We start from the raw sequence: 21,630 nt of genomic DNA, 5'->3' as shown, positions 1-21,630 counted from the left end.
TGTTTACTGAGTGCATTCATATTAATAATCATTGACTTCAATTGGAAACAGCCAGAGAAATAAAACAGCTGTCCGGTGTCCGGTGCTCATCACGATCAGCAGGCAGTGCGTCGTATTCGTCGCGTGGAGTTCTGGCTGGCATGACGATCTCTTATAAAGCAGAGTACCTGGCTGTTTGTAACTGTTTGCTTTCTGTTTGGTGTGCTGTTTACTGAGGGCATTCATACTAATCATTGATATCAATTACAACAGCCAGAGAAATAAAAATCAATTTCTGAAATATGACCTGAGGCTACACGCCATAGCCAGCATAACGAGACTCTAATAATGTACATAACACTGAGCACCGCGCTGGAGAAGCTTTCAGTAGCTCTGTTGAGAAGACGTTGCTACTTGAATGAGTGTGCCAGTAGCATCGCCGGTTCGAATCGCGCAAGGTGCCGTCACCGCCCCTGTCACCCATTCATTTTACACTACGCTGTCCGGTGGTCATTGCGATCGCAAGTCCGTGCGTGCGTGCGATCTCTCATTAAGCCAAGTGCCTGTTTGTAACTATTTGCTTTCTGTTTAGTGTGCTGTTTACTGAGTGCATTCATATTAATAATCATTGACATCAATTGCAACAGCCAGAGAAATAAAACAGCTGTCCGGTGTCCGGTGCTTATCAATGATCGCGAGGCCGTCGCGGCGTAAGTCGCGTCGTCGTGGGTGCTGGCTGGCACGCACGATCTTTATAAAGCAGAGTGCCTGGCTGTTTGTAACTGTTTGCTTTTCTGTTTGGTGTGCTGTTTACTGAGGGCATTCATACTAATCATTGATATCAATTGCAACAGCCAGAGAAATAAAAATCAATTTTACGAAATATGACCTAGGCTACACGCCATAGCCAGCATAACGAGACTCTAATGATGTACATAACACTGAGCACTCCGTTGAGAAGCGCTTCAGTAGCTCTGTTGAGAAGACGTTGCTACTTGAATGAGTGTGCCAGTAGCATCGCGGGTTCGAATGCGGCAAGGTGCCGTCACCGCCCCTGTCACCCATTCATTTTACACTACGCTGTCCGGTGGTCATCGCGATCGCAAGTCCGTGCGTGCGTGCGATCTCTCATGAAGCCAAGTGCCTGTTTGTAACTGTTTGCTTTCTGTTTGGTGTGCTGTTTACTGAGTGCATTCATATTAATAATCATTGACATCAATTGCAACAGCCAGAGAAATAAAAACAGCTGTCCGGTGTCCGGTGCTCATCACGATCGCGAGGCAGTGCGTGCGTGCGTGCGTGCGTGGCGTGGGTTCTGGCTGGCACGAACGATCTCTTATGAAGCAGAGTACCTGGCTGTTTGTAACTGTTTGCTTTCTGTTTGGTGTGCTGTTTACTGAGGGCATTCATACTAATCATTGATATCAATTGCAACAGCCAGAGAAATAAAAATCAATTTTACGAAAATATGACCTAGGCTGCGCCATAGCCAGCATAACGAGACTCTAATAATGTACATAACACTGAGCACTGCGTTGAGAACCGCTTCAGTAGCTCTGTTGAGAAGACGTTGCTACTTGAATGAGTGTGCAAGTAGCGTCTCCGGTTCGAATCCGGCAAGGAGCCGTAACCGCCGCTGTCAGCCATTACTTTTACGCTATGCTGTCCGGTGGTCATCGGATCGCAAGTCCGTGCGTGCGTGCGATCTCTCATGAAGCCAAGTGCCTGTTTGTAAGTATTTGCTTTCTGTTTGGTGTGCTGTTTATTGAGTGCATTCATATTAATAATCATTGACTTCAATTGGAACAGCCAGAGAAATAAAACAGCTGTCCGGTGTCCGGTGCTCATCCGCGATCGCGAGGCGATGCGTGCGTCGCGTCGCGTCGTCGTCGTGGGGGTTCTGGCTGGCACGAACGATCTCTTATGAAGCAGAGTACCTGGCTGTTTGTAACTGTTTGCTTTCTGTTTGGTGTGCTGTTTACTGAGGGCATTCATACTAATCATTGATATCAATTGCAACAGCCAGAGAAATAAAAATCAATTTTACGAAATATGACCTAGGCTACACGCCATAGCCAGCATAACGAGACTCTAATAATGTACATAACACTGAGCACTGCGTTGAGAAGCGCTTCAGTAGCTCTGTTGAGAAGACGCGGATACTTGAATGAGTGTGCCAGTAGTGTCACCCGGTTCGAATCGCGGCAAGGTGCCGTCACCGCCCTGTCACCCATTCATTTTACACTACGCTGTCGGTGGTCATTGCGATCGCAAGTCCGTCGCGTGCGTCGCGATCTCTCATTAAAGCCAAGTGCCTGTTTGTAACTATTTGCTTTCTGTTTAGTGTGCTGTTTACTGAGTGCATTCATATTAATAATCATTGACATCAATTGCAACAGCCAGAGAAATAAAACAGCTGTCCGGTGTCCGGTGCTCATCCGCGATCGCGAGGCAGTGCGTATGTGCATCGTCGCGTGGGTTCTGGCTGGCACGAACGATCTCTTATAAAGCAGAGTGCCTGGCTGTTTGTAACTGTTTGCTTTCTGTTTGGTGTGCTGTTTACTGAGGGCATTCATACTAATCATTGATATCAATTGCAACAGCCAGAGAAATAAAAATCAATTTTACGAAATATGACCTAGGCTACACGCCATAGCCAGCATAACGAGACTCTAATAATGTACATAACACTGAGCACTGCGTTGAGAAGCTTCTTCAGTAGCTCTGTTGAGAAGACGTTGCTACTTGAATGAGTGTGCCAGTAGCATCGCCGGTTCGAATGCGGCAAGGTGCCGTCACCGCCCCTGTCACCCATTCATTTTACACTACGCTGTCCGGTGGTCATTGCGATCGCAAGTCCGTGCGTGCGTGCGATCTCTCATTAAGCCAAGTGCCTGTTTGTAACTATTTGCTTTCTGTTTAGTGTGCTGTTTACTGAGTGCATTCATATTAATAATCATTGACATCAATTGCAACAGCCAGAGAAATAAAAACAGCTGTCCGGTGTCCGGTGCTTATCACGATCGCGAGGCCGTGCGTGCGTGCGTGCGTGCGTGCGTGGGTGCTGGCTGGCACGCACGATCTCTTATAAAGCAGAGTGCCTGGCTGTTTGTAACTGTTTGCTTTCTGTTTGGTGTGCTGTTTACTGAGGGCATTCATACTAATCATTGATATCAATTGCAACAGCCAGAGAAATAAAAATCAATTTTACGAAATATGACCTAGGCTACACGCCATAGCCAGCATAACGAAACTCTAATAATGTACATAACACTGAGCACTGCGTTGAGAACCGCTTCAGTAGCTCTGTTGAGAAGACGTTGCTACTTGAATGAGTGTGCAAGTAGCGTCTCCGTTCGAATCCGACAAGCAGCCGTGACCGCCCTGTCAGCCATTCACTTTTACGCTTCGCTGTCCGGTGGTCATCGGATCGCAAATCCGTCGCGTCGTCGTGCAATCTCATGAAGCCAAGTGCCTGTTTGTAACTATTTGCTTTCTGTTTGGTGTGCTGTTTACTGAGTGCATTCATATTAATAATCATTGACATCAATTGGAACAGCCAGAGAAATAAAAACAGCTGTCCGGTGTCCGGTGCTCATCACGATCGCGAGGCAGTGCGTCGCGTCGCGCGCGTCGCGTGGGTGGGTTCTGGCTGGCAATTTAACGATCTCTTATGAAGCAGAGTGCCTGGCTGTTTGTAACTGTTTGCTTTCTGTTTGGTGTGCTGTTTACTGAGGGCATTCATACTAATCATTGATATCAATTGCAACAGCCAGAGAAATAAAAATCAATTTTACGAAATATGACCTAGGCTACACGCCATAGCCAGCATAACGAGACTCTAATAATGTACATAACACTGAGCACTGCGTTGAGAAGCGCTTCAGTAGCTCTGTTGAGAAGACGTTGCTACTTGAATGAGTGTGCCAGTAGCATCGCGGGTTCGAATGCGGCAAGGTGCCGTCACCGCCCCTGTCACCCATTCATTTTACACTACGCTGTCCGGTGGTCATCGCGATCGCAAGTCCGTGCGTGCGTGCGATCTCTCATGAAGCCAAGTGCCTGTTTGTAACTGTTTGCTTTCTGTTTGGTGTGCTGTTTACTGAGTGCATTCATATTAATAATCATTGACATCAATTGCAACAGCCAGAGAAATAAAACAGCTGTCCGGTGTCCGGTGCTCATCACGATCGCGAGGCAGTGCGGCGCAAGTGCGTGCGTCGCGTCGCGTCGTCGTGGGTTCTGGCTGGCACGAACGATCTCTTATGAAGCAGAGTACCTGGCTGTTTGTAACTGTTTGCTTTCTGTTTGGTGTGCTGTTTACTGAGGGCATTCATACTAATCATTGATATCAATTGCAACAGCCAGAGAAATAAAAATCAATTTTACGAAATATGACCTAGGCTACACCATAGCCAGCATAACGAGACTCTAATAATGTACATAACACTGAGCACTGCGTTGAGAACCGCTTCAGTAGCTCTGTTGAAAGACGTTGCTACTTGAATGAGTGTGCAAGTAGCGTCTCCGGTTCGAATCCGCAAGGAGCCGTGAACGCGCTGTCAGCCATTACTTTACGCTTATGCTGTCCGGTGGTCATCGGATCGCAAGTCCGGCGCGTCGCGTCGCGATCTCTCATGAAGCCAAGTGCCTGTTTGTAAGTATTTGCTTTCTGTTTGGTGTGCTGTTTATTGAGTGCATTCATATTAATAATCATTGACTTCAATTGGAACAGCCAGAGAAATAAAACAGCTGTCCGTGTCCGGTGCTCATCACGATCGCGAGGCAGTGCGCGTGCGTGCGTCGCGTCGCGTCGCGTCGCGTCGCGGGTTCTGGCTGGCACGCACGATCTCTTATGAAGCAGAGTACCTGGCTGTTTGTAACTGTTTGCTTTCTGTTTGGTGTGCTGTTTACTGAGGGCATTCATACTAATCATTGATATCAATTGCAACAGCCAGAGAAATAAAAATCAATTTTACGAAATATGACCTAGGCTACACGCCATAGCCAGCATAACGAGACTCTAATAATGTACATAACACTGAGCACTGCGTTGAGAAGCGCTTCAGTAGCTCTGTTGAGAAGACGTTGCTACTTGAATGAGTGTGCCAGTAGCATCGCCGGTTCGAATGCGGCAAGGTGCCGTCACCGCCCCTGTCACCCATTCATTTTACACTACGCTGTCCGGTGGTCATTGGATGCGATCGCAAGTCCGTCGTCGCGTCGCGATCTCTCATTAAGCCAAGTGCCTGTTTGTAACTATTTGCTTTCTGTTTAGTGTGCTGTTTACTGAGTGCATTCATATTAATAATCATTGACATCAATTGCAACAGCCAGAGAAATAAAAACAGCTGTCCGGTGTCCGGTGCTTATCACGATCGCGATCAGGCCGTTTTGTGCGTTTGTCGCGCGTGGTGCTGGCTGGCACGCACGATCTCTTATAAAGCAGAGTGCCTGGCTGTTTGTAACTGTTTGCTTTCTGTTTGGTGTGCTGTTTACTGAGGGCATTCATACTAATCATTGATATCAATTGCAACAGCCAGAGAAATAAAAATCAATTTCACGAAAATATGACCTAGGCTACACGCCATAGCCAGCATAACGAGACTCTAATAATGTACATAACACTGAGCACTGCGTTGAGAACCGCTTCAGTAGCTCTGTTGAGAAGACGTTGCTACTTGAATGAGTGTGCAAGTAGCGTCTCCGGTTCGAATCCGGCAAGCAGCCGTGACCGCCGATGTCAGCCATTACTTTTACGCTTACGCTGTCCGGGTGGTCATCGGATCGCAAGTCCGTGCGTCGTCGCAATCTCTCATGAAGCCAAGTGCCTGTTTGTAACTATTTGCTTTCTGTTTGGTGTGCTGTTTACTGAGTGCATTCATATTAATAATCATTGACATCAATTGGAACAGCCAGAGAAATAAAAACAGCTGTCCGGTGTCCGGTGCTCATCACGATCGCGAGGCAGTGCGTGCGTATGCGTGCGTGGGTTCTGGCTGGCACGAACGATCTCTTATGAAGCAGAGTACCTGGCTGTTTGTAACTGTTTGCTTTCTGTTTGGTGTGCTGTTTACTGAGGGCATTCATACTAATCATTGATATCAATTGCAACAGCCAGAGAAATAAAAATCAATTTTACGAAATATGACCTAGGCTACACGCCATAGCCAGTGTAGCCGGACGAGTCCTTACCTGGAGCATTGTGATGGGTTTTGTTGTGTCTCGCTCCTGCCCCACCTACTTCGTAAGTGGGTAATTGGCAGCTGTGCTCCATAAAAAGGAAGCGCGGCTATCCAGGGCAGACGTCTGCTTTGTCCAGGGACGACTCTGACCGACCTATCGCCTATCCCCGACGTTTGGCTGTAGCTTGTTCCACCATTTGCTCCAGGTAGGCTTGAGTCTTTGTCTGATGAACATTCGTTTGTGCACTGATGTGCCGGAAAGTTCAGAACTTGTTTACATTCCAGTAACAGAAGTCGCTGCTATACTGGCTGGATATTCTCACGGCTGCTCGTACCCCCGGTGTGCTCATCAATTCCAGCTTAGGTAGGTGTACTCCTTCCTGTGTGCAAACATTATCGCATAGCTAGGCCACTCGTTTACGTTATCTGTTAATTACAGCAACATCACAGTGTTGCGGGTCCGGCTCCCTACATCTGACGTTAGCTGTTGCATGGTAGGTTGTAGCTTTATTTACCTCGATTTACCTAAATTAAGCATAACGTTGGAGTAATGACTCTGTACTCCTTATAGGATCTGTATGGTATCCTGATGTGGTGACGGCCTTGCTGTTTTGTTCCTGTTTGGGGTTTGCTGTGTGGAGCGCCTTCCGCTTCTCTCTGTGGCCTTCCATCGCCAAGGCCTTTGATGCATGATTGCTAGCTAACCTTGTGGTGGCTATCTGCTTGGGCCTGTTTAGTGCGGACGTGCGTGTTTGTTGCATGCGTGGGAGTTTGGTTTACTTGCTGCTCTATTGAGGCTCTGTGCTTTTCTCTGTATTTTGTTTTGTCTTATTTGTACTCATTTGTTTTTGTTTGTTTTTCTACTGCATGTACTGTCAAGTGGGCTTTCCCTGTGTATGTTGCTTGTCTATCCTGCTGGGGGCTACATTGGGCGCATGTTGGAGGGTGTATTCTCCTCTGGTGGTGTCCATCCCTTGTTGTGTGTGCTGTGTTAATTAGTTTAGATAAGTCACCTTTTCATTTTTGATTTGCAGTGTGGTTTGAATCAGATTTCGCCTCAGAGGCTTTGACATCTGCCCTCTACGGTAAGCCCAATCTAGTTTCAACATTGATCCTGACGACCTAGCCTTACATAGTGTTGCTCTGGTATTGAAGTGCATGTACATTGGTCCTGTTTTAAATAAATTGTAATAGTTTTGTATTGTAATCTCACGTCTCTGCCTATTATTCAGACTACCAACTTGTGTGACCCTAGCGGTAAACAGGAAATTCAGGTTAATTTAACGGGTAGGTTCCTGGGTAACAGGGTATTAGAACCTGGTGACTGTTTATATACAAGGTAGGCTACTGTCACACCAGCATAACGAGACTCTAATAATGTACATAACACTGAGCACTGCGTTGAGAACCCCTTCAGTAGCTCTGTTGAGAAGACGTTGCTACTTGAATGAGTGTGCAAGTAGCGTCTCCGGTTCGAATGCGGCAAGGAGCCGTGACCACCGCTGTCAGCCATTACTTTTACGCTATGCTGTCCGGTGGTCATCGGATCGCAAGTCCGTGCGTGCGTGCGATCTCTCATGAAGCCAAGTGCCTGTTTGTAACTATTTGCTTTCTGTTTGGTGTGCTGTTTACTGAGTGCATTCATATTAATAATCATTGACATCAATTGGAACAGCCAGAGAAATAAAAACAGCTGTCCGGTGTCCGTGTCATCACGGTGCGAGGCAGTGCAAGTGTGCGTACGTGCGTGGTTCTGGCTGGCACGCGACGATGCTGTCTTATGAAGCAGAGTACCTGGCGTTTGTAACTGTTTGCTTTCTGTTTGGTGTGCTGTTTACTGAGGGCATTCATACTAATCATTGATATCAATTGCAACAGCCAGAGAAATAAAAATCAATTTTACTGAAATATGACCCTGGCTACACGCCATAGCCAGCATAACGATCTGTACATAACACTGAGCACTGCGAAGCAGTAGCTCTGTTGAGAAGACGTTGCTGGCTGTTTGTAACTGTTTTACTTTTACTGCTGTCCGGTGGTGGATGCTGTTTACTGAAGGGCCTTTTGTAACTATTTGCTTTCTGTTTGGTGTGCTGTTTACTAATTCATTGATAATCAACATCAATTGGAACAGCCAGAGAAATAAAAAGCTGTCAATTTTCATCACGATATGACCGTAGGGCTGGCACGCCATAGCCAGAGTATAACTGTTTGCTTTCTGTTTGGTGTGCTGTTTACTGAGGGCATTCTAATAATGTACAGAAATAAAAATCAATTTTAATTTCGAAATATGACCTAGGCTACACTAGCCAGCACCGCGAGACTCTAATAATGTACATAACACTGAGCACTGCGAAAGCGCTTCAGTAGCTCTGTTGAGAAGACGTTGCTACTTGAATGAGTGTGCCAGTAGCATCGCCGGTAGTTGTCGTCACCGCCCCTATCACCCATTCAATTTACACTACGCTGTCCGGTGGTCATCGCGATCGCAAGTCCGTGCGTGCGTGCGATCTCTCATGAAGTCAAGTGCCTGTTTGTAACTGTTTGGTGTGCTGTTTACTGAGTGCATTCATATTAATAATCATTGACAAGATTTATTTTATTACATCTCATTATAGGTTTATAATGGAGTAAAATTCGTTGTGTTAATAAATAAGTGTGTGTGTGTAGTGAAAAAAAAGTGCCTTGTTATCTTCAGCATGAGTTCAGCAATCTAATTGCTCGGTGAAAGAAACTACTTTGGAGTCTGGTAGTACGAGCTTTCAAGCTTCTATATCGTTTGCCAGATGGTAATAGCTCGAATAGTTCATGGTTGGGATGACTAGGATCATTCAAGAATTTATTTATTTATTTATTTTTTGCCTTCCTAATGCATCTTCCCCAAATAACTCCAGTATGGAGGGTAGGTCACAGCCGCATATGGTCTGTGCTGTACGCACAACTCTCTGAAGTGCTTTTCTATTGTATTGAGAGCAGTTCCCATACCATGCGGTTATGGTCCCAGTCAAGATGCTCTCAATGGTGCCTCTGTAATCCTCTGGATGCCTCTGGATCTTGGGTCGCATACCAAACTTTTTCAATCGTCTGAGGTGGTACAGACGTTGTTGGCCTTTTTTTACAGTGTGCTGAGTGTGACCGTCCCAGGTGAGGTCTTCTGAGATGGTAACGCCTCGGAACTTAAAGTCTCTCACCCTCTCCACTGTCTCACCATTGTTGTTAATGGCTTCAAACTGTTGTTCTTTCCGCCTGAAGTTAACTATCAATTCCTTCGTCTTGGACACATTCAGAGACCAGTTGTTTCCTTTACACCAATTCATAAGGTTGTTGATTTCGTTTCTGTAGGCTGTTTCGTCATTGTTTGTGATTAAACCAATTACAGTGGTGTCATCTGCAAACTTGATGATGGTGTTGGTGTTGTGTATAGCCACACAGTCATGCGTATACAAGGAGTAGAGGAGAGCGCTCAGAACACAACCTTGCGGTGCTCCCGTGCTGATGGTCAAGGAGGAGGATGTGATGGAGCCCATTCTCACCACCTGTTTTCGTCCAGAGTGGAAGTCCAGTATCCAGCTACATAGGCCGCTGTGCATTCCTAGACTCCTGAGCTTGCCGTCGAGTATATTGGGGACAATGGTGTTAAAGGCTGAGCTGTAGTCTACAAACAGCATCCTTACATAAGTGTCTTTTTTTCTCCAGGTGTGTCAGGGAGGTATGCAGTGCGCTGGTGATGGCATCATCAGTAGATTTATTCTGTCTGTAGGCAAACTGGTGACGGTCAAGCGTAGGTGGAATCATTTTGCAGATGTTCTTCACAAGCCTTTCAAAACATTTACTCACGATGGGGGTGAGGGCCACAGGTTGCCAGTCGTTCAAGCTGGTGATTTGGTTTTTCTTAGGCACTGGAACAATAACAGATGACTTAAAGCTGCTTGGTACAACACACGTAGACAGGGAGAAGTTGAAGATGTCTGTAAAAAAATGCAGCCAGTTGCTCTGAACACACTTTGATTACACTTTCTCCAACTTTTGCACATCTCCATAGAACTTTTTTATTTATTTTTTATTTCTCCTCCATCTATCTACCCATGTCCTTGATTGCCTAGCCTTTCTGCCCCCACCCCCATCCCCAACACACACACACACTTACACATCACTGTCATCACCTCACATACAGCACACTGCTTGCTACAGTAAGCCTCCTCTACATACTTGCTGCACACTGCCCCCCCCCTCCCTACATCCACAGCACATTGTCTTCAGGATCTTCTCCAACACACATCCTCTACATACTTACAGCACACTGCCCCCACCTACCCACACACACACTACACACACAGTCACTGCTCCACTCCCCTTCCGCCCACACACACATCTTCACTGTCATCACTCACATACATCATACATACAGTACTCTGCAATAGTAAGTCCCTTCACCATACTTGCAGTACACTGACCCCCTCTCCCCTACATACACAGCACATTTTCATCAGGAAGCTTCTCCAACACACATCCCCAACATACTTACAGCACACTGACACCCCCAATACACAGCACATTGTCTCATGAGGAAGCTTCTCCAACACACATATTGCACACTGCCCTCCCCCCACATACACAGCACACTATCCCATCTCCCCTGTCATCCCCCCCAACACACACACCAAGACCCCTGGCAGTTGGGTTAGCCCCTTGAGCCGTGGATCTGCCCAAGGTTTCTTCCTTGGTAAGGGAGTTTTTCCTTGCCCCTGTTGCTCCCCCCCCCCTCCCAATAAATGCACAAATAGGCTGACACCAGACATAATTTCACTGCATTTCTTACTTCCAGTAACTATATACATGTGACGATAAACTTCCTTGTATTACACGGCCTGGAATCCCATCAGGTCCTGCTGCTTTCCGAATGTTGACTTGCTTGAAAGATTTCTGCACATCAGCCACTGTGAGCATTAGGCCTGAGTCAGAGAGGTGTGAAATGGAGGGGGCTCTTACTGGAGTGTATAGTGTATATATTCATGTATAGAACTGGTTCAGCTCGTCTGCAAGTGAGGGGTGAGAGACTTGGATGTTGGATTTCTTCCCCTTCAGATCTGAAATCATGTGCAATCCCTGCCACATATTCCTTTGAATTCAATGATTTTCTTTACAAAAAAAAACAGGTCTGGTTTTAATGCAGTGCTACCTGAGGGCCAAAAGACCACGGCCATCCAATAATGTTTTTCAGCTCTGTCCCTTGTTTGGAAAGATTTCTCTGGATTCTCTGAATATGCTGTGATATTATGTACTGTAGATGATGAAATCCTCAAATACCTTGCAATTTCATGTTAAGAAACATTATAAATATATTGCTTAATAATTTGTCCATACAGGTTTACACAGATGAATAACACTACATCTTTACTTCTAAAAGACTGTGCCTCTCTTTGATGCTCTTTTTTTATACTCAACCATGGTGCCAGTTACCCTAATTCGTTGTGAAATATTCCTCCTATTGTTGTCATGTTGCTTTTATCAAGTTCAAAATGGACATATATTTTCCATGAAATAGTAAAATTTGTAATTTTCAACATTTGTTGCCTGTGTCCTTTTTACAGCTGGGTTTACAACAGTTGCAAATGATCACATTCTGTTTTTATTTGCATTTTACAACAACGTCCCAACTTTTTCTGTGTTGGGGTTGTAGTTACCAATAAGTTAGGCTATTTCATTCTCAAAACCATCTCAATAATCCAATAGTGCATTTCATTCTTGAGTTTTCTATTTAAACAGTTTTAATATCTGATTATCTGTTTGGCAGACTGTACAAATACAACTTTGCTGTTTTATTGTATTGAAGATGCCCTCCTTCAGGCTTCATTATGAGTTTGCTTAATCAGTGGCAACCCTACTGTCGCTTTTCTTCTCTCCTTTTCTCTTCTCATGTCCTCTCTTCTCCTTCTTCCCCACTGCAAGGAACACACAGAAAGACCTTACAGCAATGGACAACCTAAATCTTAAGTAAGACGCCGAGGTGTCCTGTTATTCAGAATGAATAGCCACCCCACCAGTCAATCAGAAAAGAGTATTTCTTCTCTCCGGGTGATAATAATGTAATAATGTCTTGGAAGGTCACTCACATACTGTACCATCCTAACTTGTGACTGAGTGATCAAATCTAAACTCACTTTAGTCAAATGTGTCCTGGCGTCTGTCCTTCCATGTGAGGATGCGGCGTATGTGGTCAGGGGTAGCGTTGGTGGTGTGTGTAGAGAAGGAGGGAAGCATACGCTGGGCGTGCGTCATACCCACGCACACCTGAGCCCGCTGGAGCCACCCGACATTACCAACAGTTTTCGCTATCTCATAGGCCTGCTGTAGATACTCCAAGCCACGATCATATTCACCCTGTAGACACACACACACACACAGATTACACACTGTGGGATATTACAAATGCACACAATATACAAAGACTATGGGCTGTATTTTGGGTCACCAGCGCATGGCGTAATACTCGTTATTCACCCGCGCAAAGTTGAATTCGGTATTTTGCACGTTTGTTTTTTTTAAGCATTGCGCCCAGGGGTGTGGCAATTAACAACCTATGGAGGGGCCTAGCGCGTTGTCTAAAAATCGCTATCATACACCACCTAAACCTGGTCAGAAGTCAATGGTGAGTTGTTCATATGCTATTTTAAGAGCGATGTCATATTGGCAGGTGTACGCACCATCCTTCTATCATTCATGAACGCACACCAGCCAGCATCGTCCCATGCAAAGCATTACAAATTGCCGCGATTAGAATGGGAAACATAATTAGAACAAAGATATTACGAAATACTGTACATCTCTTAATGATTTAGTTATTCACCATCATTTGCAAATTGGTAATGACGGTTAAAAGTGATTAGGGGAGAGGCGAGAGACACGTATGGAGCACAGCTGAAGATGCACTGTCACAAGATATAAGCAACTCCTCTGCAGGATAAATGTTGTTTTATTCAGTCATTTGAGCAATATTAGGGTAAGTGTTGCTTTATCCAGCCTATGTTTTCGGTGGTAACCCATTGTCAGTCAATAGTGAAAGTAACTACATATAACTGTCTTGTCGTTGACTGACTCCTTGGTGAAGTTAGTTTCACTTTGCCAATGAGTTCAAATAGACGAGTGCAAATGCATGAAGGCTATGCTAGATTTTAGTAAAGCATGGTTTAAGAATGACTCTTCTATACGGTCTCGCAAGCAGCCTCCTTCAAATGCGCCTTTGAATGCCAAGATACCGATGCATTTATTTGACATATCTCGCGTTAATGTTAAAGGAATGACAGATGTCATTCTCATTGGTTTAAAATGATGTTACGCCCCAAACACACCCATATGACTGATTAAAAGACCTAGGAACACCTTGTTACACCATGCTTCCACTTTTGATAGCTTAACCCCTCCCAATGTGAACTGGACATCCTACTAAATTTGAATAGACTTTTGACGAGTGACGATGCACTTTAGAATGTCATGATAGGGCCCTATGAAAACATCAACACAGAAAAACATACACACACACACACAAAAAAACACAGACATACACACACACAACAAATGCACACAATATACAGACATATACATAACATAAGACATAAGATATAACATACACATGCACACAAAAAGCACAGACATACACACGCACGCACTCACACACACACACGCACACACACACACTGATGAGTCATACCCTGTTGGAGTAAATCGATCCCATACTCATGCAGGCCTCCTCAAGATTCTCTTGCTGCTTGTTGCTACGGGAGACCTCAGCAAATTTCTCCAGATGTTGCACAGCTTCTGCCAGTTTTCCATCACTGTAACACGTGCGCACGCACACGCACACACACACAGAGACACACAGACACACACACACACACAGACACAGACACGCACACATACAAAAGAGAGAAAGGCCCATTTGTGCCCCCACATGGGTCACAAAACAAATGAGAACAAGGGAATGGAAGGGTGCACTATAGTCAAACAAAGTGACACTAGAGTAGAGTAGCTGAATGTGTTGAGTGTGATGTATGTGTGCGCATGTGAATGAGTGTGCGTGTGTGTGTGTGTGTGTGTGTGGGGGGGATCTCACCTCTCCAATGATTTAGCAATGGCTTTGTATGCTCTTCCCTGATTTTCAGTGTCACCTAGTACTGTAGTGATATTCAGTGACATACTGAAGTACTACAGAAACAAATACACACACACACACACAGAGAGAGAGAGAGAGAGAAATAGCATAGATAATACAAAAACACTGCATGAAGACATGTAAATATATCTGTGAGTGTGTATAGTGTGTATACAGTTGTGTTCAATTAAATAGCAGTATGTTAAAATGTTTTTATTACATATTTCAAATGTAATTGAAACATTCCAAATTAAATTCCAAATTAAATTAAATTAATCAAATTATTCATCAAATCTTTTACAGGAAGCAAAGAAAGGTATATTAGTCTGTTCAAATCACTGTTTTTCTCTTCAATCTCAAACAGTTGACATAAGCTGAAGAATTTTTTTCAAGATTTAACTTAAATTTTTTCAAGATTAAACATCTGCGTTGCATAGAGTCAACCAACTTCTGGCACCTAATCAACAGGTATTTCTGCCCGGAAGTACACTCCACAGTTCTGCTTCAGAAACTGCACTTGTAATGTCACCCCACAAGTTTTCAATGGGGTTGAGGTCAGGGGATTGAATTAAATGTTCATTTGAAAAATGGAAATAACAACTATTAAAACGATTTAGCACGATTAATTCACTTTTTTTAATCACACTGCCATTTATTTGAACACAACTGTATAAATGTGCACGTGTGTTTATCTTGTGGTTCTTACTTGTTTAGCAGTATCCAGGTCTCCTACACAATGATTGGCCAAACCCACCCAATAAGCCACCTGCCCCTGGATCTCCTCATCATCAGCTGCAGAACACACGCAGAGCAAAAACAGGCAATACAATAGGGTGCAGCACACCTGAAAGGTTTAGCTGGGGGTTGTGTTGACCTACCTTCCTTGGCGATGCTGAAGGCCTTGTTCAGGATTTCTATGGCGAGCTCATACTCCTGGCTCTGTAGCGCCCCCTGGGCCAGCTGGGTGTAAACTACACACAGGCCCTCGCAGGCACAGTGCTGCAGCGTGCGGCCGGTCGCATCCCACCATGGCCGCTCCTGGGACAGCCGGTAGAACACCTCAAAGTGCTCCTTTGCCAGGTCCAGTTGCCCTGATAAACATGCATGTGCGCACACACACACACACACACACACACACACAGAGTCATGAATTTGGCTCCCAATTGCCACTGTTGTGCCCTTGACCAAGGCACTTAACCCCGGGTTGTTCCAGGGAGACTGCATGACGTGGCAAGGAATAATACTTACAGTTTTTTTCAGTCGCTATCAAGCGTTTGTCTAACCAGTTGTCACATTTTTAAAACTCTAAACACAATTAGCACAGCATCAGTCTTTTGTGGCCATACCATTCACATATTTCATGTCGTTTTCACACAATATGCAGTCAGTGAACACATTTACACAATGCTTACATTTTCTTAACAGACAAGCTATACCTCCCAACAAAACTATGGATTGTTTTTGTAGTATTTACGAATGTTAACACACAACATCCCACAATAGCAAACGCAATATTCAGAACCTCTGCTTCTGCTACCAAATGGTTTTATCCCAGGTGCATCGCCTTGGATATGATGTGATGTTGATGAAAACATGTGACCTAACTCTGAAGATCGCAGTAATTTTGTGCTTTTTTTAGCCCCCCCCCCCCCCCTTTTTATCTGGGCTTTTTGCTGTTGTTTTTTGTTCAGAATGCTCTTGTGTGTTTCATGGATATTTTGTTTACTGTAAGCAATACTGTAAAACTTTTTCCGTTCTATCATACTGTAAACAGCATTTCTACTGCAGGCTACCTCTTGTAGTAAACAGTAAAAGGAAAAAAATGATTTGCTTTTTACTGGAATGCTTTTGAATATGAACATTACATGTGGCCATACAGTTCCCAACCAAGAAATTTAGTGTAAAACCGGTGGATAGCATGTTTTGCATGCAAATACCTGTAAAACTGAAACATAAAAGTCTATGCAGTTTTTGTAATGTCAACAATAGCCAGTATTTTGAAACCTGGAGTACTTTGATTGACTGCATGTACCTTGTGAAGTGAAATCAAGTGTTATTCTTTGACAGAATAATTTCATTTTGAGTCAGATTTCCAGTGTTTTGGTAAAGTTAGTGTGTGCAGAGAAAGATGTGTTCTGTTTTGAAATGAAGAGTTAGTATATATTTAACAAAATGTGTTTTTGAGAAGAAAATGATCCATTTGGCCAATTGTGTTTTGTCGGTGTGAGTCTGTGTTAAGAGTTTAGAAAAAGTATCTGAAGTATGGCTAAGCGCTTGTTAGCGATTGAAAAAAAACTGTAATAAAGCTGTTCGCGCACTTGTCTGTTACACATCACAGACATCACAGCCATGATCTTGGGGACTGTCATTTCAACACACTCCCTCCTTGTCCGATGTCCTGATGCCTCACAAATCACATTACTGAATGCTATGTTTGAGTGTTTGATGACTTTTAGTGCACACAACAAATGAATGGATTTCATTCCATAGCAAACAATGGCACTGTCTTAAAAAGTCTAACTAAGGCTGCAAGTGTAAGCTGTTGTGTTTGAGTGTTTGGTGACAATGCTGTGCATGGCACACGCATGCATAGGACTGCTGTGTGTTTGCGCTGTGTGCTACCTTGCTCTAAGAAGACCCTGGCCATGTTGGCGTTGGCTTCGGCCTCCTTGCGACCGCCGTCGAGCTTGACCCTTTGAGCGGAGCGGAGCGCCTGCTGGTGGAAGTGCAGGCTGAGCCAGTCCTCCCCGGGACCCGTGAAATACCGCGCCAGAGTCAACTGCTCCTCGTATACCTCCACAAAGTTTCCTGCACACACACACACACACATGCACACAGACACACACACACACAAACCTTTAATGTCAAAATATAGCAAATCTCCACAGAGAAAGTGATGAAACATTCCGGCAGAACTTCATGGTATACTGTAACTTGGTGAAGATAGAACACTCAATCAGACTTGAATACTACTGAATACACAAAGAAAATACTTGTTGTGATTAACTAAAATGACCTTAATAATGGTTTAGTAATGGCCATACATAGCAATGGTTATGGGAATATGAACAGAGGCCTAATTACTTATTTTAGTAAACTGTAATATAGTTTGCAACATAGTTTTATTGTTATTCTTGATCCTTCGATGTCGGCTCTTCCTATCATTGTGAAGCAGAATCCACCAAACGTTGGATTGTTCACCCACCAATTGGGAACGTGAGCCTTTAGACCGTTGTGAGACAGGTTAGTTTTACCCTACTGATGATGTGTTGTTGTTGTTTCTGGTGATGTGTTGTTGGGTCACTCTCCAGAGTTATGCAGGAGAACACAAGTAATAAGACCACATTCTTATTTTAAAATAAAAGTCCATTACATTTGAGTGTGTGTGTGTGTATGTGCATTTGTTTGTTGGTATGTGTGCTTTTACCTGCTCTGAACGCCACCTCGGCCTTGGTCAGATGCCTCTGCAGGGTGTGCAGTTTGTCGGGCTGGTCTTGCAGGGAGGGTAGATACCAGAGGGGGTTGTCTGGACCCCCTGCCCGCCGGGCCTCCTCGAAGCGCCGCAGCAGAAAGAAGAGCTCCTCAAAGGAGTGGTGGAAGCCCTCGCGCAGCATTGCCACACACACATTTTGGCTCTGTGTGTTACGGTAGCTGCACATGTTGCAGAGAGAGAGAGTTCAAATTAAATTGCATGTATGTGACACACACACACTCACACACACACACACACACACACACACACACACACACACACACGGTTTGCTTACCAAAAATAGCATGTAGGATTAGCCTACCAATTCAATAAATTGGCTAACACTGTAAGTTCTACTTTCCTTGCCTTGAAAGTGCATTTGGACAAAAAAAAAGTTTCATATTGCACATAATAATAAGTGAAGTCTCATCATCTTGATGTGCTGTGCATGTGAGTGAGAGAAAGAGACATCATACCCCCACATAGGCTTGAGACAGTATGCTTGTTTGAATGCAATACAATAGGATCTGAATGCATGTGCCATAACTGCACTGTCCCTTGCAAATTAACATTATTAGTCTAACGCACCACCACAGTGATGTTCATTCCACATCATCATTCCACATTATTTAGCAAATTAACAATACACTGATCAAACAAACTGTCAGCAGTTGGCAACAAGCCATTCACTTTTGGAGAGCATAACTTACATAATCTACAACAGCACAATAAAATAAACTCACAGTGATATTTCATCCTTTGTTATGTGCGAAGTTTGACCATTGTCCGTGGTTGGTCGGGACTTTTTCTGAGTGTGCGACCTGAAAACAAATAGCAGTGCGAGATAGGCATTACTGCCATCTGTAGGTCAAGTTAGTTAACGTTAACGTTACCACACCAAATGAAAGTCTGCATAGAGTAGCCTACTATACCTGACTTTCCGATCTTGTGCAGAGATTTTCGAGGTGTTTATGTCTGGCAGCAACGGGGTCTTCTGTTGACGGAGGACTGCAGGTGCGCTCATAGTTCTGAGTTGACGATAAGTTAATCTACTCAAGAAAGTGTCTTTGGGTTAATGCCTTTCAAAATTGGCAAGTAAGCGATCGCTCATCTTAACTATTTGGAAGTCTATAATCTACCAGTATCCCAAAAATATCACTAAAAAACACTTTGAGAAACAAAATCACTGCTTCTCAGTTTATTTTACACTCACGTTCTCAACTAGCAGGCAAACACATGACTGTCGTCATAGCAACAGACGCAAAGGGCCTCCCCCTGAGTCCACGACACATTTGTTTCAAGGAAACCTCCAACTTTCTCGCTGATAAAACCTGCCACTGGACACAAGAGGTCAGATACATTGACCTGGAGATAGAGGGAAAGAACTAAACCTGAGGAAGATAAATAGGCCGTTGCTTCCAGAAACTTCCTGAGAAGGGGCACAGGGCAAAGAGGTCCTTGAAACATGCGGTAGGCTAAATTAAAACAGAGAGAAGTGAGCCGTGCTATCTGGTGGAATCCATGACAGGATGTGCTGAGGGTAGAGGTAGGCTATGGAGGTAGACCAGATACAGTTCAGGTAGCATACTGGATGAGTTTGCACCAGAACAGAACAGCAGGATGAAACTTGAGAAGATCAGAAGAAGCCCTGATTAGCCTTTGGTATTTTTCTGTTATGGAAAATAAAGTCCTAAACAAACAAACAAACACATAATTCATCCAGCTCGCCTATTAGGGCCTATCTAGGAGCATGAAAGAGTGTAGCCTACAATTGTTTGTTGTAGCTGTACATTACAACAACAGAATGTGAAAACAAAATGCATTGCACTAGGCTACATAATAGGCTACTGTAGAAATGCAATATTTTGGACATGGAAATATTATTGTACTGCATTTTAGGGATACATTATACTGTTTTTTTGTCCCACTCCCATAACAGCAGTGATGTTCTGTAGGTCTAACGGTAGGTTAATAGGAAGGGAAAAGTCAGAGAGAGAGGATTTCTTCTGTCCCTGTTCGTAGACCAGAGATGCTACTTGGACCCAAAATGCAGATTCAGAGACAAGAGTCTCGACCTTGGGTTTGAGAAAGGCGCTATATAAAATAAACGTATTATTATTATTATATAAGAGTAGAAAAAGGATGTGTTTTAATATGTCTCTTAGTATTAGGGACAGCTAGGCAAAACTCAAAAGCAGAAACACAATAAGCAGGCAAAAACATAAGGCAGAAACCAGGTTGAGATCAGAAGATTACAAACCTAGTTAGGCTCAATGCAAGTCCTTTAACACAATCTCCAAATCCAAACATATCAAATCAAACTGGCCTGTGAGACAGGCAAAATCCAAAAAACCAGGTAGTCTTTGCATGGACACAATCACTACTTCAGAAATGAACATAGACACTCACGTATCAGTGGTGAACAACATAGGCCAATGCTTTGTAGGACAGATAACCTCATGTATCTTCAAGTAGATTACACATAGGCACCCAAGTCACTCAGTAAGACACTGCATTTGAAGTTAATGAAATTGTTGTTCCCTTTCATCCAGTCGCACACCGCACATGGACCATTTGGTTTGGTTCTTTTGCATGAACAAGTTTCATATCCGTGATTGGAAACCACATCAACCACTCCTGTGCTTTAAGGGAGCATAAATGCTTTTACTGCAGTTTCCCTTGCAGTAGCAGCCCAATAGGCATCTGGTGGCCACCAGCAGCTGGCTGGCACAGGCTTACACTCTAATGAATCATTTGATTAGTTCAGCACGTTACTCACGAGATGAGTGTTTTCCGTCCGTACGATCTTGATTAAAGTAGGCTGTTAGTTGTAAGAAGAAACAATACACACACACACACAAACACACGCACACACTCACACACATTCATATGCCACAGACCATCAGACTATAAGAATTCCATGACGCTATGGTGTGTGTGTGTGTGTGTGTGTAACATATGTTTTGACATTCAACTTATTTAGCAGATTACTAACATTCAAAACATGTTATGAAGAACACACACACACACACACACACACACACACACACACACACACACACACACACACACACACACACACACAAATACAGATAGGGATTCTCATGTTCCCCCTTGGTGGCCCTATTCTATCGGGATCATATTAACTCCACTGAACAGTCATATGGTTCGTGTTTGTTTTTATGCTTTTGGTTTAATCATTTAGTTAGAAAGCCTGAATCACATTACACTTCCCAGCTTCAAAGTGAGTTGAGAAAGACTTCATAAGTGTGAATGAGAGAATGGAGAAAAGGGAGAAGAGAGAAGGGACTAATGACAGTGGTTTAGGGGAGGGGTCTTTCATATCTGTTCATTCACACACTTTGTCCTTCTTCACTCTATCTCTCTCCCTCTCTCTGTCCCTGCTGAACACTCTGACTGTTGGGTATCTCTACATCACTTCTCAGTGCAGATCTACAAGTCTCACATTGGATTAAGAAGACCCAAGAGCATCAGCTGCAGCATCAGGGTAAGAAGATGCATTTGAGTAACTTTTACTAAATGTATTTCTCTGTTAGTTTTTATCTTTTAGGACTTCTTTCTCTCACACTCTATCTCCCCCCTTTTCTTGCAGTGAGATTCTTTCTCTGTCTCCGTCTCTCACTTTCCATTCAAGAAAAGGTTTCATATCTCTGGGTCTGTCACTCATTCTAACTCTCCCTCTTGTCTTGCTCTTTTTTCAGTCGTTACCAAATTATCTTTCTTCCTTCCTCCTCTTCCCATTCACCATTCTCTCTCTCTCTCTCTCTCTCTCTCTCTCTCCCCTCTCTCAGTAAGTGTCTTGTCCTTACACATATTATTTATTT

The 21,630-nt window shown here is 43.9% G+C and overlaps 2 protein-coding genes across 6 annotated transcripts in view; one reads left to right on the top strand and one right to left on the bottom strand.

Annotated features, from left to right (window-relative positions):
- Window positions 1-11,909: 11,909 nt before the first annotated feature.
- Window positions 11,910-19,075, bottom strand: ttc29 (tetratricopeptide repeat domain 29). The gene is made up of 10 exons (XM_048235761.1): window positions 18,718-19,075; window positions 18,529-18,606; window positions 17,741-17,964; window positions 16,936-17,121; window positions 15,192-15,404; window positions 15,020-15,105; window positions 14,275-14,366; window positions 13,873-13,996; window positions 12,326-12,545; window positions 11,910-12,106 (listed from the first exon to the last, which is right to left on the bottom strand). Exons 1-9 carry the CDS (start codon window positions 18,807-18,809, stop codon window positions 12,327-12,329), a joined length of 1,314 nt encoding a protein of 437 aa, XP_048091718.1. The 5' UTR covers window positions 18,810-19,075; the 3' UTR covers window positions 11,910-12,106; window position 12,326.
- ednrab (endothelin receptor type Ab) overlaps window positions 19,060-21,630 on the top strand; it is a 6,537-nt gene continuing 3,966 nt past the window's right edge. The window contains exons 1-2 of one of the 5 annotated variants that reach the window (XM_048235767.1): window positions 19,060-19,135; window positions 21,237-21,293. The gene's annotated coding sequence lies outside the window, so the exon portion shown is untranslated. Of the gene's footprint in view, window positions 19,332-21,231; window positions 21,294-21,630 lie in introns of all 5 variants that reach the window. The other 4 variants (XM_048235766.1, XM_048235765.1, XM_048235763.1 and 1 more) reach the window with 4 other exon arrangements.

This window comes from Alosa alosa, chromosome 24 (genome assembly GCF_017589495.1).
Source record: "Alosa alosa isolate M-15738 ecotype Scorff River chromosome 24, AALO_Geno_1.1, whole genome shotgun sequence".
NCBI classification, from domain to species: Eukaryota; Metazoa; Chordata; class Actinopteri; order Clupeiformes; family Clupeidae; genus Alosa; species Alosa alosa.
The sequence above is the reverse complement of the archived record's forward strand: the minus strand, read 5'-3'. Positions and strand labels throughout refer to the sequence as shown.

What these genes read in the sequence shown, in the direction of transcription:
- ttc29 (XM_048235761.1), bottom strand. Translation starts at nt 18,809, where the DNA reads ATGAGCGCACCTGCAGTCCTCCGTCAACAGAAGACCCCGTTGCTGCCA. An exon ending in GCACAAGATCGGAAAGTCAG is followed by an intron (nt 18,607 to 18,717) that starts GTATAGTAGGCT and finishes ATTTGTTTTCAG; the next exon opens with GTCGCACACTCAGAAAAAGT. An exon ending in ACAAAGGATGAAATATCACT is followed by an intron (nt 17,965 to 18,528) that starts GTGAGTTTATTT and finishes CAACATGTGCAG; the next exon opens with CTACCGTAACACACAGAGCC.